The 17,109-nt window shown below is 26.6% G+C and overlaps 1 protein-coding gene across 4 annotated transcripts in view; it reads right to left on the bottom strand.

The window, feature by feature from the left end:
• Positions 1-17,109, bottom strand: part of Pkc53E (Protein C kinase 53E) — an 81,629-nt gene that overhangs the window by 47,004 nt on the left and 17,516 nt on the right. For all 4 annotated transcript variants that reach the window (XM_015524010.2, XM_089229935.1, XM_089229936.1 and 1 more), the window contains exon 3: positions 56-138. In XM_015524010.2, coding sequence (XP_015379496.1) covers positions 56-138 — 83 coding nt within the window. The remainder of the gene's footprint in view (positions 1-55; positions 139-17,109) is intronic.

Raw genomic sequence — 17,109 nt, 5'->3', positions numbered from 1 at the left:
AAAAAAAACAATGTTAAGTTTTTGTTATGAAAATCGTAATAATTGGATTACTTACATCAGAATCAGGTCCCTTGTCGGCTCCGGGGCAAGTAAAAGAAACAAATTCATGACAACGTTTGTGCACAACAAAACTGCATACTATAAAAATAAAATAAAATTAGTACAATATTTGTTATAAATTGAAAATACATTTATTATTTATAAATATATGGCAGAGGACTTGAAGCATTTGCATATTTGTTTTACACAGCCACAAAAATAGCAGAGTACGATACAAATACATTTTATGCTTTCACAAAGCTAGTTTTGAAATTTTATTGTGCATATAAATGTATATTATGCGTTTTTTGGTTTTTAAGGCATATTTTACACTTTCATATGCTATTTTATACTATTGTGACATATTTACCTTAAATACATTTTTTCCACAGTGAATTTTTATTTCAAACAATACAGTCAAAAATTTTGGAAAAAATTTATTTATTTTTAATTTTTGTCGTATAATATGGTTTTTGACTGTCCACGGGCACACATTTTTCGTAGAAGCGATAACGATCTAACGTCGTACACTATACCTATGGCATCGCCACCACAACTTTGTGCGCACCACACGGTCTTTTATTCGATTAGGATTTATTTATAAAACGTTTCTAGACATGACAATAATCAACATTTTAGTATTTAATCTCAGTCAGTTTTGTGCAATGTACATTCATGTTAAAAAAAATGTGCATATTATGAGGTTTTTAAGTGCATAAGTGCTTTTTGAATAATCTTAAGGTAAAATTATCAGTTACAAAATCAATAAAGAATAATAAGAAAAGAAACCAAACTTAACAAAATAAAACAAACTACAGAACGTTGGAAAAACATAGCACATTTTAACAGAAAAGAAGAAATATTATTAACAAGTCTAAGAATAGGACATACTCGCTTCACACACGGGGTTCCATGTCATAATATCTTCGGTCAAAATGTCTCTGCCAAAATATCTTTTTAACTGATTTTTTTTAAATAAGATAAGATAATATTTATTGGTTAAAAAAACAAAATAGTTAAAATAAATACAAGAATAATTATTAATTACTTAATTTTTGACTTTTAATAAAAGTAAGAGTCATATTGAAGAAAAAAAATCAAAAGCCAAGTACACCAATTGACGAGTAAAACTCTTATGACAAAATTATACATAAACCTGCTCAAATTTCCAGCTAGTTAAGTTATAGGTATCTAATAAACCTATAAGGCCTTTACCATTTTTTATCTTAATGGCAATATGGCATAATATGTATACGTATTAAATACCTATATAGCCTATAGTGATGAGGATCACAAGCCAGTTTTTGTGTTATATTATATTATATTATATTGTCATATAATATTTATACAATAAAATATAAAATTTAAACCGGAGATACAATGATATGTAATAAGCTAATAAAAATAAAATAAAAAGATATTTTGTTCGAAAACATTTTTGTTTAAAGATATTTTGACTAAAGATATTTTGACTAAGATATTTTGACCAAAGATATTATTTCGAAGATATTTTAACCAGTCACCCACACATGGTTACCTAATGAGCAAAGAGAACTACCCAGGTGCACAACATGCGGAGTTCACTTGACTATCAAACATATACTCGTCGAATGCAGACAAACAGAGATGCAAGAACCAATCACAACATCCCAGAATTTCTATACTAATCATTAGGTCCAAACGTATTAGCCAACAAACAGACACTAAGCTTCATAAAAGAAACTGAAATCGAAAATTTATTGTAAACAAATAGTATAAAATAATATGTAAAAACAAAACTACCTATGTAAAAAATTATATAAAATCAATGTAAACAATGTCAGCCAAATGCCAATGGCACCGCTGTCGAGGCTTATTCTAATAAAAAAAAAAGAATAATATTTTTGAAGGGATGACATATCGATTCGCTATGTCTAAATATTGTCTAAAAACAATTTAAACATCTTTAGTTGCAATTTTTTTTTTTTAAATCGAATACAAAGTCAAATAACTAGAAAGTATAAAACCGTTATGTCATACAATCAAAAGTATTATCTTCTATAATTTTCATCATAAAACTATGTGATTTTACTCTAAGGTTACATAAAAATCATATAAACGACGAAAGTGTTTTATCTTTCTCGGGTGAATCTGAGAGAGAAAACAAATATTACGCTGACATAATCTTAATACTGAAATGTAATCCAGCCTATAACTAACCATATACATTTTACTAAAAAACTAAATTAAGAAGTTTCGTTGTATATTTTTATTATTTTTTATTAAGTATTAAAATAAAATACAATGTTCTAATATATGTATATATATATTTGTTCACTGTGGGGAATACGAATAAAAGGCCCATCAATAAAAATAAATGATAATTCGAGAGGTAATATTATGTGTATTTTTTCAATATTAATAAATTGTACTCGGAGATTTAAGAATTAAATTTAATATGTAGATACCATATATAAGAATAATAGGCATATAGTGAACGATAAGACGAATAAATATAATTTAAAAAGATCAAATAGCTTTCCCCTGTGTAGGTATACCAGACCTATCACATATTTTTAACTCCATCATGCGCCTGTCATACATCCCGTGTACGTGGAAAAAATCAATCATAATTTTAATCCATAAGTCAGGTCAACCCCCCGATCTTCCCTCCTCATACCGTCCGATTAGTCTGCTTCCCTCCCTAGCAAAAATCCTTGAAAAAATTCTGCTTAGAAGAATCAACCAAATTATAACGGAGAAAAAAACCATTCCCAATACCCAATTTGGTTTTAGAAACAACCATTCTGCCCTGCACCAAGTCCACCGATCGTTGATAATATCGCATCTACCTTTGAAAACAAACACTACTGCAATGCCTTATTCCTAGATGTAGCTGAAGCCTTGATCGGGTGTAGCATAAGGGCTTGTTATACAAAATTCGTTTTCTTCCCGCATATCTTACCATAAAATCCTTTCTCTTAAACAGATCATTCCAGGTTCGCTGTGAAGATGAACTTTCGTCAACTCACCCTATAAATACAAGGGTTCCCCAGGGAAGCATTCTCGCTCCTACGTTATATAATCTTTTCACCTCTGGCATGCCACACTCAAATAACTCTACTCTAACTACCTTTGCCGACGATACCGCTATTCTATCATCCAACATTTGTCTTCAAGCTGCCACAAACCACCTCCAAGAACATCTAGTAACTCTACAACATTGGTTCCATAAATGGAGAATAAAAATCTATGAAAACAAATCAACATTCATCACATTTACTCTTGGTCTTAAAAACAGTCAACAACAAAACAATCCAAACACAAAACTCCGTAAAATACCTTGGACTTCATCTTGACAAAAGGCTAACTTGGGCAGCCCACATAAAAAACAAAAGATCTTCCCTCAATCTAAAACTCCATAAATTCAGACAGCTCCTGCGATCTAACCTCTCTCTTAACAATAAACTTCTCATATACAAACAAATCATTCGACCTGCAATGACTTATGGCATACAAATTTGGGGAACCTCTAAAAACTCTAACTCAAATAAATTCCAATCCTTTCAATCCATCAATCTCCGACTCTTAACCAATTCTCCCTGGTATGTCAGCAATCGAACTCTACATAAGGATCTAAAATTCCAACTATCTCTGAAATAGCGTCAAACCACTACAAAAAATTTCATAAAAATACTATTAATCATCCTAACCCTCTCATCTCAAACCTCTCTTCTCTCTCACTCCCAGATAACCCTATCCGCCGCCTCAAACGTAAATGGCCACGCAACCTACTTAATACTTAAAAACAATTACCATCAGTTAGTCAAAAAAAAAAAAAATCATTTTAACTTAAGAGGCAAAAATAACTACGAAATCTTACAAACAATTTATTAAATAAATACCGATCGGTATAATAATTTTAAATTTCCTGTAAAACATTAATACAACAGTCGGAATTATTATATTCTTATACTAATGAGAGGTCATCTTCTTATCCGAAAAAATAGCCATTTATAAGTTACATGATTAATTGAACTATCAAGGTTCATGACAATGATAATGCAACTTTATAACTTAAACGAAATTAAGAATAATTCTAGTAAAAAAAGAGCAGTTCGGTGGTTCCGTTACAAAAAATATGAATTATTCGTCATATTGAATAGGTATAATACATTTTAAAGCCTAACTGAGTAATTCGTGTATTGAAATTCGGAATTTTTCAATAACACATTTTGATAGGGTAAAAACCACATCAAATTAAAATATACTTAAATTTTGAAATTTAATAGTAGCCATTTGTAAATGTTGACTTAGTTTTTAGTTTCCAGTATTTAAATATAATAATAACTATAATAATTACAATTTAATAAATTTTAATAAATTTGGGTACCTAAATATATTATATCTTTATGAACAATTCTACATGAAGTAAACATGAATATAATTAATAATAAATTGGATAATTATGTTCTTCGGTTAGGTTATAACTTATACAACTGTATTATAATTGATCACTGATATATCCATTATTAATTTTTGAGATTCCATGTTTACAATTAATTATTGTGCCATATATGTAAGCATTTAGAATTTTTAAAGATTTTTTTCATAAGAATAATTTACACATTTTATATAATTTTTTATTAAAAAATGTTATCTTAATATAAATTAATAAAAAAAGGAACTAATAATTGAATTTATAATTATAAGGTTTATTATGTAAAACAAATTTCTAAAATGCATTGTACTTCAATGTATGAACGACATTAATAAATAAGATTATCTGATTATTACACCTATCACGTGTCTAATATTTAACGTATGTATATTCGGCACAAGCCCCCAAATATCTTAAACAAAATTTAAAAACAACTTAACTTCATTTTATTGTGACATTATATATATCCTAAAACAAAATTAATTCTAGTAAAATAATAATTGATTACTATTTAATAATTATATATTGTTTAAAAAAATAGTATTTCTAGTTTTATATAATCGATAATTTTAAGAACAGAAACTGTATATTATATTATATTATGATTTTTAAGTCGAAGGCTGAATATATTATTACATTTGACTTTTTGCTTGAAACATATATACCATTGAACATAATAGGTTGTGTGCTTTGAGTGAGGTAGTATTAATTTAATCTACGAAGTTTTACTTTCATTTATGAACATTGCCAGTTTTTGGGTAGAAGAAACTAGAAAACAATGACCTATGAATATCCGAAAATTTAACACAGTAGATAATCAAAAGAGCACTTTTGAAAATTTTTATTTTTGAAACATAATGTAAAAGTTATTTCCAGTAAAATTTAAGTATCTTTTTAATCTTTTATTATATTGAAATAAGTAACATAAATATAAGAAAACATGTCAGTAGTTCAGCAATTTTTATCTCTATAATTATAAGTAAAATATATTATTATCTGGCAAAATGAAGATTTTTAATAAGCGATTATATATTTAAAACTTGTTCTTAACTAAGGATAATTACCATATAGTGATAACTTATCAACAACTAAACATAATAAAAACGTTACAATTATAGTAGGCACCTACGCAAAATACAGTAAAACCTCTATATGTATAGTGAAGAGCCATATTTCATTCAATTGATATTTTTCAAAATTCAATACAATTTTTATCACTATTAAACATGCCAAACCACAATGATTAAATGAAGAAAAACGATTATTAAATGGAATTCGTATTTTCCTTCAGCACGTTAATATCAAATAATGTGGGAAGTTCATAAAATTGTCTGAACTAGTAATATATTTTTCTTCACACATATAGAGAAATAAAAAAAAGGAATTTATAGATATTCCTTGACTTATGAGGTGGAGAATTAGTTTTAAATTAAAAAAAAGTTATAGTTAACACCAAGAATTCAATACATACCTGCAAGTAATAAATATTAAGTGACATAAATAATAAACAAATAGTAAGAAATTATAATTTTTTTTTAATTAAATCTATGGACAGTGAGAATAAGCGACTAGACAGCATTTTTCCATTGAATTCGCATTACTAAATATCACATTGTAATAAATTAGTAAAAATATATTAACAAAAAACGAAATAAATTTAACTAAACTCGATTGTATTTTATGTATGTGAGAAATAACCATAGATAATTTTTAACTAATTACATCAGATAAAACTTTTACCCAAATAATATGTAATTACGTAATATACTGTCTTTAACTTCAAGGAGAAAATTGTCTCAAAAATTTCCCAACTACTAAAGAAATTATTAAGTTTGTGCGTATTTTAGAATAGGTAAAGAAATTAACCATCTGGGTTCCTTTTTAATGGATAATAACAGTCAACTTTATACTACATGATACACTATAGTATTATAAAATTACGAACATAAGTACCTACTGTTAGTAAATTTCATTATTAAGAAAGAAGTTTTTGATATTTTTTAACGAATTGTATTTTCAACAATTTCTAATATTTATTAAAAAATTCATTTTATAACATATTTTACGAGCAATTGTTTCTGGTGTAATAACTATTTTAGAAATGAAAAGCCCCTCTTTAAATTGTAAATTGATTTAAATTAATAGTTTTATTGAAATTATTGTAGAATTCCGCCTGAAAAAAAAATACTGTACGACGAAATTGTATTCGTCTAAAATTTAAAAGGATTCCTCGTTGGGGGGGGGGGGGGGCTTTTGTTTTGTAATAACTCTATTTCTAAAATCACAAGAATCGACATCATATTATTTCAAAAGCATTAAAAATTTGAATAATACATACATTTTTATATTAGTTTTTAATAACATTATTTATTTTAAAATAAAAAGTTTTAATTTTGAGTAACGAAAATAATAAAGATCTATTATTCTGTTTTAATCTAATCAAAAACTAATTCTTAACAATTTAAATATTAGCTTGGTAAATCAAATAATAAGTTAATACCTAACTTACATGTACATTGTACCGAATTTAAAATTAAGGTAATATTACCTAACTAAAGAATAAAACAGTAATCAAACCCTTTCGAATATGATTTTTAATATATGAAAGCGAGTTTACACATACATGGTACATACGTTTTATTTGAATATTTCAAGTATAAATAATTTAAATAAATCAATTAGTTATTAGATTTACGTAGATAGATAGATATAAATAAACATAAGAAATAAATTATTATTAATAATAATAATTTCATACATTGTTTATAGTATTAATGATTGTAACTTTATGATTTAAATTTAATAAACCAAAAAATGTATCAAAATATTAAGCAAAACACTGTAAACATCTAAAACGATTATCATATTTTCAAATAAGGTATTGATTGACTATCACAATATAAAAACCAAACTCAATAACTAAATACATGAGCTTCAGTTAAAAGACACTATTGTTAAATTAACAATATCTTTTCTTTTTCCTTACCCATTGATAAAAAATTTAAATACCTTGAAATAGTAAAAACACACTAATAATATATTGTAACTGTTCCAGGTTCCTACAAAATTTTATTCATATTCTCAGGATAATATAATCATTAATTATAAATGCTAGTATTTAAAAGCATAAGTATCTATAATCAATAATACATTATAAAATTATAGAATTTTAAAAATAATAATGGTTGATATATTATAATAACTACATACTTATACTAATATAATTTCAAAAATATTCGTAAGTATGTATAGTAAGAATGTATCAATACTTAAATGTTAATAATCAAAAAATGTTTTCAACATAACTGAAACAACATTGATAAGCAAGTAATGAATACAAATAGACAATATCGAATATTATATGACTAAGTCATTCTTCATTATAAAACTATTATCATAAAGTTTTAGATGTTCTAAATATTCCGTTGATAAAAATTCATCAATTATTTCATTGCGTTTCACAATTATTTATTTAATTTAAATATTACTCAAAGTAAAACAAATTAAAATGAACTTTCAAAACTATCATTCACATAAGACATAATCTAAATCAAAAAATTAGTTAAACCAAAAATATGTGTACAAATGCCAAAATTAAAATAACAATGCAACTGCGTTAGTATTTTTTTCTATTTTCTCACCACCAAATTTTTTTCTGTGAATAACGCGTCCAACGAAGCAGAATACATTAATACCAATGCATACATAACAGCTATAGGGTATAACGAGCGTCATTACGTTTTTCCTAACATAATGGACCACCATAGTTGTGGCGGAGAAGTAGTGTCAAAATCAATTTCTAGGGTCACCCCATCCCTAGTGAGTCAGTTCTAATGGCTTAAAAAAATAAAAGACAGGTTTGGGATGGAGAAAAATAAATCATAATATGTAATGTCAATAAAATAGGGTAATATTCATTTTATGCTGGTATTCAAAAAAGAAAAGGCAATTTATTATTCTCTAACGCTTATAATTTAATCTGTAGAATATCAATATATGTGATTTAAGTACAAAAAGTATAAAAAAGTTAAAAGACTAACTATTGGATACTCAGCTTACTTCGATTAAATTAGCACTGTATATGAAAGCAAGAAAATATGAATTTTAGCCTAACCTAACCTGCAGGTAGGTTAAAAAAAACAAAATAACCCAGTATTGATATACGATTTTTCATCAAAATCCAATACCCATTAAAAACAATATATTATATTAAACAAACTAATTTAATGTCAGAAATGTTGACATACCTAATTGTCTTAATTACACAAGCAAGGTTTTTGTTTACAAATATCCAATAAAAGAATTATATTACGTCCCAATTCCCAAGTTCTTGTCATTAAAATATACCCTTAGGAAGTAATTAAAATAAAATTAATATGAGCTAGCCACATCATATAAATATATCATATACAATTCTCATTAATATGATTTTAGTTTCAATCAATACCTGTATAATATTTTGCTCTAATAAAAACTTTATTATTTATAAGTTGTATTTTTTTAGCATATCTTAATGATGAAAATATGTATTTTAGATTCTGAAAGAAGTGATGAATGTACCTATTAATTTTACAATGATGTATGTTTTTTTTGTGTCTGTGTACAGCATAACTAGTCGAAATAATGTTTCAATTTCAAACTTTTTTTTACATGCATTCAAATTTTAATTTTGACAACATACGTAAAAACCTCGAAAATTCATAAATTATTTTATTCTAGAAATTCATAAAAAATTTTCCTTTTATATCTAAGATTTAAAAATTTAATACAAAGCTCCTAAAAAATTTTTACAATAGCAGTTGAAAAATAATAAAATGCATAGTCACATTTTTGTTTACAAGCATTTAAATTTAAATTTTGACAACATACGTAAAAATCACGAAAATACGCAAATCATTTTAAGCTAGAAATTCATAAAAAATTTTCTTTTTAAACCTAAGATTTGAAAATTTTTAATAATCTATAATATACCCTAGACAGATAAACCATCTCCGTTCAGAATCGTTTTTCGTATACAATTATACCTATCATTGCATTCAAATTTAACCTACCTAGTCAGAGGTCCACCCCACCCCCTAATGTACAGCAGAGCGATACCCACTTACCCGCTTTTTAAAATTTTTATTTTAATTAAATCTTAATAACAATAACTTAAAATATATTCACTATTATGTAATATTTCATTTTTATATAAAAATAAATGGTTTTAGATTAATGCTTTACTTTTTGGAGACTCTAATTCAGCCATTGATGAAATTCAGTATTTATGTAGCCCACGACCGGAAATTAAATGTAGTTGATACTATCAAATGTTTAGTTACTTAAATTTTCCAATATTTCAATAACCTAAGAAAACCATTGAAAATCTTGAAGAAATGTCAATAGGCAGAATTCATCCTAATCCTACTTAAAATCGTTTTAGAACACGATGATTTATTATAGTTTTCAAATTAAATATATATAGACAAACGGGAATACGGGATACAACTACCATTGTGATCAACTAAAAATCAAACTTCAACGAAATTCAAGTATTCCATAATATTACACTACAAAGTCACAAACGCTCCACCCTTTATCTTTGACTTAACCCTTCTCAAAGACCTTGGGATTAAATTAATTGAAGAAGCTGCACCGTTTTATAAACGATTTTTTTAGACTTCGTAAAATGACGATGAATCTACTCATAAATGGTTTACACACTGGAAATTTTCATCACTAACTCAAAAGAAGTAGTTCCATAATCTTTTGATTTAATTTTCTTTTAACTTTATTAATCCTAAACTAAGTGTTACTAATAGAGGGACTTCTTGATCACGTAACTCTCACTTTCTTTTTTATCACATATTATTATTGTATACTAGATTGTATATATTCTAAAAACATAATTTGATATCATATGCCAATACTGCTAAATCGAACGAGAGAATTCCAAATCTCCCATCTTATGTATAGTGTTAGGATTTCTCATTGCCATTATTTTTTAACACATTACTTACAGGTCGTATGTCTCCGTTAGTGCTGTTTAAAAAACTTATTTTTATTCAAATGATATTTGTTTACTATTAAGATATTATATAAGGTAGCCACAAGTCTACATTTATTTTTTGTAATCAAACTCAAAAAGTTATATTCAAGGTTGCAGGATTCTAAAAAATCTTTGTTAATTTGATATTTATTATTATTTAAGAGACAATATAGTGTTTCCTAACTTAAAATCGAGGCTTTATATTTCTAAGTATTAACATTCTTCAGTTAATATATTAATTTCTATTAAGAGATTAATAATATTTGAGTTTTAAACATTAAAATATTTTATTATTTTATTCTATTGACTTGCAAATGCTAAAACGTATACACTTAAATATATTTTTCGATTTTCCAAGAATCTGACACAAAATATGGAGAAAACAAAATTTATTTTTTCTTGAATTAAAAAATTTAGAGACAAACTGTTTTGACTAATTATATCAATATGCACCTATAGTATCTAGTACGGTGCTAGTACGGTACTTTATTTACCAGTCCGTTGACATTGTCGATATTAATATTATTATACATTTAATGATATTGTTATTTGTAGAATGGAAATAAGAATGAATGTCATCGCAATCGCTTGTCTTTGAAACCGAACGTAACATTTTAGCTGTAAGATCAACTCTTAAAAATCAAATAAGTCAACTTAATTCAACTAGAGATCTTGCTCAACTTTTAATCGTGAAAAATCATTCTTTAACAGCCAGTTTCCCAGAAGTATGTACTGCTCTTTTATTATTTTTGACAATTCCTGTTACATCTGCAAGCGCGTTCCGGTCATTTTCGAAACTAAAAATTATTAAAGGATATTTAAGGAGTACAATGATGCAAGATCGTTTAAGTGGCCTGACGTTAATTTCAATCGAACAAGAAACAGCCCGAGAAGTTGAACCTTTGAAAATTTAATCGATATGTTTGCCGAAGCAAAAGCAAGAAAGAAGAAATTTTGTATTGCTTTGTATATATTTTTTAAACCAAAAAAATGTTTAGTAAAATTTTACTATAAAAATAATATTACACTAAACATGTTTTTTATTGTTTGTAACCTTTTATAGAAGGGTAGAATTTTATAGGTGGTTAATTTTTGTAGGCTATTCTTCATATCTCTTTCTTCCAAATTTATAAAACTAAGGGCCCGATTGGATTATTTTGCCACGGGCATTAAAAGTTCTAGTTACGCCACTGCTAGTACCTAATACCTATGCGTTAAATTTAGACCAAAGATAAAATTAATATACTATTATCTTCATATTTAATTTAAACACAAATTTAGTTGATCTTCAAACAATAATTAATTACCTAACCAATGTTAATAAATTATTACATTTAAGGTAAGTACAGACAACTTTAAATTTGTTAGAACCCTAATTTACTTTAATAAGGTGAAATTTAAAACGTTAGAATTGAAATTAACGAATATATATCAACAATTAATACAATAAGTTATATAGTAGTAGTAATGTAATCGTGCATTGTAAATTTTGTTTAACTTAGTCAAAAATACCTACCATACTCTATCTAGCATGAGAACACACAGATTCTTGGGCATCCTAACACGAAACTCTGACACCGTGAACAGTGTTGCGTGAGGATATACGTAAAATAACCAAACTTCGACAAACCGTGGAATATTCTCTCGCTCCATTCGTTATAAAAAAATTCCAAATTTAAACTTTATAAAGTCCATATGAGACAAAAATCAATGTACATTAAAAAAAATGTACAAGCTAGAATACCTCTAATAAATGTAATTATTAATAAAACACATTTCATTCTATTATTAGAATACAATTAATGCCAAAACTATATAACAAAAGAAGACACCTGGTTATTTAATTGTAAGCCATCTGTAAACAAATGCAAATTATCCAAATTTAAATTAATTTTCAAATGCAAATTGACGCACAGATGTAATGAAATACTTACTTAAAAAATTGTCAATGTCATTACAAAAATTATGTAGGAGCACCAATTTATATAATACAAATATATATTGATTTTAAATTAAATACGGTTATTATATTTTTTTCTTACTTAATTTTAATATAATTAATATTTTGTTCCATTTACTGCAAAGTTATATTAATAATATATACGACAATTATGATTTCTTAATTGTCAAAACAAAGTTATAGAATGGCAATAATTATAATTAATTAGGTAAATTTCAATAAATTCAAACTCAAGTTTAAAAATGTTTATATTGTTATAAAATGTAAAAATTAGAAGAATATATTAAACAAAATAAGGTTTAATACAAATTAAGTGAAACAATATATTTTCGAATACAATTCACCTTCAGGTATCAAAAATTAAAAACACCACATGCGTATCATACAATAGAAAATTGTTTCAATACTAATGAGATACATACAATATACTTTAACAGTAAAACTTTAACTTTTACAATATATTACTATGACTAATTTAAATTATTTTATACACACATCAATAAGCATATTATATTATATTTCTCACACATAATAAATTCGACGTATACAAGGTGTACCAGAAAGACCTGACAAATTAAATTAATTTAATTTTAATTCTAATCAATATTTAAACATTTTTTTTTTTTTTTTTTAACATAGAAAATATATAATTATTAATTTTTAATCTAATTTAATGTTTAGAACAAATTTAAAATAGCTTATTTTTAAATCTAATTTTTAAACAAATTTTAATGTTAAAAACGTTTATTTAAGTCAATTCATTTATTTTAAACAGCTTTTAAAGATATCAATATCTATATAAGTAAATTGATTTTAAACATCATGACTTTTTTCAAAATATTCTTTTTTATTCTTTTTCAACCTGACACATGAGTATAAATGTATTTCTTCAATTATTTATTGTCCATATAATTTTCACGATTTCTATCACACATTTAACCATGATCAATTTGTCCATTAAATTATGATTTAAAATTTTTGGTTAATTCGTCGTTTATACCCGGCTAGTCATGATCAAAACTCCTAAAAAATTCCTGAGGATTTACCCTATCTTAATCTCCATAAAAGACTTTTAACACAGTCATTTAAAATATAGCACTAAAAGTATATTAAACCATAATATTTTCAGTTTTGTAAAGGTGAAACAATTTTTAAAATTGGTACTTAATGACAAATCGCTAATTTCTTATTCTTCCATACTAAATTGTATAACCACATAAATAGCAACCATACAATACACAAAAATATATTTATTATTATTATATATATTATTTCTATAAAAAAATCTCGAATTTGCAATAACAAAAATAAAGGGCCACTTATCAAGATAAAATAAAGCCTATAAATTCATGTAGCTTTCTTATGGTAAAAATTGTTAAAATCAGTTAAATAGTTCCAGAGATAAACCGATCAAACAAACAATTTTTCTTATTCTTTATATTATATAACCCTTTTAACCCCTTTAGGGGTCGAATTTTGAAAAATATTTTCTTAGTGGATCCTACATCATGAAACAAAACTACTGTCCAAATCTTATACTCATAGCTTCGGCGGTTCTGACTAGGCGACGATGAATCACCCAGGACAAATCGTTTTATATCGTAAGAAATGTCTCATAGTTATCAATATATTCGAAAAGGATTAAGTGCTTTTCCATTTAAATTTGAATATCATTTACGAGTTCCTGATTCATTAGAACCCGCTGTGAACAATAACAAACCGATCATAAAGGTAATATTGTGTTAAATTAATCCTTATACCTAGTCATAAAAACGTTAATGTATAGCTGTGTATAAATAAAATGTTTCTATTTTTGATAGATTTAATATGCATTTAGGGAGTTAGGAAAGGAGGGTGTTAACCACAAGGAGAAACTTTTATAGGGGTTGCCCTTTTTATATGAACATACTTGTAAAATTTATAAATATGTAATTCAGCCAAATAAATTTTTAACCTTTATTATGATATAATCCTTGCTTACTTTTTAATCATTAAGATCGGTCGTTGAAAGGTATGAATAGTTATTAATAACTATACCTATATACTAGTACATATAACCTAACCTTCCTGTCTATTATCTACAAAGTACAAGGATTAACCTACGAGATAATTCTATGAATGATATAAGTTACCATATCCATATGGACGCCTTACCTTGACGCAAAATGACGCACTATCCTCAATTCGTAATCCTCCGAAAACAGGAAAAACATTTTTTTCGACCAAAATTCACTATTCTCATTAAACGTTACCTACATTGAAATTTCACAGAACTAAACATCACCAACTATACCTACATAAATACCCAATCGTAAACAAGGTAAAATAAAAGGTCGGCGATCACCGGGTTTTCTATAAGATCGACTGGCCAACTAAGAAAAATATCACGGTCACCCGCTAGCGTGTTAAGTACATTATCATTTTAAAAAGCTTTAAAATGTGATTTTAATTTTTTTGCAAAAAAAAAATTATTTATTTGTCACTATTTGTTTTTGTTTTAATATTATTTACTTATCTTATTTCTTATAGTAATGAAAAAGTTTTTGTTGAATTCATGGAGTTTACGTGTTTATAGGTACATTAATATTCTTCGATATTATACTTTTATATTATAATGATTAATATGCCAAAATCGATGTCAAAACCTTAAATCATATACCTAATCTAATGCCGAAACATTTTTAACTGTCCATAACACAGAACCTAACCAATTTAATCAATATAATTATAAATAACTAAATATGAGAAAATATTAATGAAATAGTGGGAAAACTTCATAGGTCAAAAAAAACTTAGTGATGAGTATCTCTATATAATTTATAATTTTGCAATATAACTTGGAATGAACCTTGAAATCCCCATCGATGATATGGTTAATGTTATTCCCAGCGGATAATCAAAGTATTTTCGGTTGATCAGTTGTAATTACAGATGTTATATAAAAATAAATGCATTTTTAAATACATTGAAATCACCTCTAACGGACACTTTTAAATAGCGGACACCTGAAAAAGGCACATGTCTTTTTGGGAATTAAAGACATTCTACAAAATTAAGCCCCTTGAATGGCATACAAATTTTCAGCAATCGAGAATACCTGATACTTGAATGTATCACATTTCACTAGGTACTATAATGAATGTGGTCATAATGGAAAACGGTGGCTGTAGACCGTTTCCTCCACAGCCATCACGTCGTTCACGGTTCTCGATCAAATCGTTATCTCATCCTGTTCGCAAATACTTGAGTGTTGTACAGCATGACAAGTGAAAATATTTCAACACTAAACGAGTCTATTGTATAGATACGTATATTATTTGAGAATCACATCTCTTCCGATTGGATGAAATGCATCACCCTTTTCCGAGGATTACGAACCTATATAGTTTATAGTCATAGTAAATCACATATCAGTCATATATGTAAATTATTCATAGGTTTTTCATACTAGGATACCTCTACGATTGTTATTTAGAATTTATTTTAGTTGCACATAATGTCATAACTCAAAATCTAGTGTGTATATTGATTAATAAAATCTAAATAATACTTTGATAAAATAAACAATGATTGGTTTTTTAAAACTCCAATAATAAATATTTTTAAAAATAGTTGAACTTGCTTAAAAAAAACACTCTGTGTAAGTATAATATAAGAGGACCAGAAGAATATCTTAGTAAAGGTCACTCTGTATGTAATTTTTATACATAATAGCATATTCACGTACATAGTTTTTCCTTTTTTGAAACAAATATTTTTCTCTAATAATAGAACTGTTTTTGTAAGTAATCTGTGATAATTTACTTGATAATACGGTTGGGTGGTTCACAGTTAGTTCCCATCTTTTTTTCTTCTATTTACACAATAATATATACAATCTTTACAATTGTGCACAATTAGCATATTTGATAAGGGTTACAATAATACACGAGTACATGAGTAAGAAGCTATGTAAGCATTGTATGAAACTAGTTATATTTATATATACTGATTCTTCTTCTTTTTTTCTTTTTTCTTTTGATTTTTGATATTAGTTCCCTAGCAAGTCACGGCACCAGCTCCTTTTTAATCGACGCTTGGGGTTGCCAGGTAATGTTTGGGTGGATAGGTTTTTAATGAGTGGGTTTTGGTGTGTTTGAAGTCGAGCATGAAAGATTTTTTAGAAACGTATAGCTTCTTCTGTCACGATTTTAATTGATGGGTCATTATGTATAGTGTAATTCGAAACAAAGGGTGGAGCATTAGTAATTTTCCGAAGAAAAATATTCTGAAATTGTTGAATTTTGATAGTATTGGACGCTTTTGCTGTACCCCATACTTGAAGGGTCGAGGCACGTTTGGGACACTAATAAAAATGCAACTCGTTTGGACCAGAATTTTGTGAACCAGTTTGGACCAATTTTTTATTCGTATATTTTACTTCTAAATAATTACTAAAAAGCCCGCTTAGATGTTCCGTTAAACTGTGTAAACTAATTTGTAGATTGTGTAGAGAACAAAATTATTTATAATTGATGGCTGACCAAAAAGTAAAAACCCACAGTTACATTATACGTTTATACAATTAATATAATATAAATGATATCTGTTACGACACAGCCCTATCGGCCGGTGCGATAATACTAATTGACAATAATTGCGGTTACCTATATATTACTATCG

The sequence above is a fragment of the Diuraphis noxia genome, unplaced genomic scaffold (assembly GCF_037042655.1).
Source record: "Diuraphis noxia isolate RWA-SAM2 unplaced genomic scaffold, SU_Dnox_SAM2 contig0005, whole genome shotgun sequence".
In the NCBI taxonomy this organism is placed as follows: Eukaryota; Metazoa; Arthropoda; class Insecta; order Hemiptera; family Aphididae; genus Diuraphis; species Diuraphis noxia.
The sequence above is the reverse complement of the archived record's forward strand: the minus strand, read 5'-3'. Positions and strand labels throughout refer to the sequence as shown.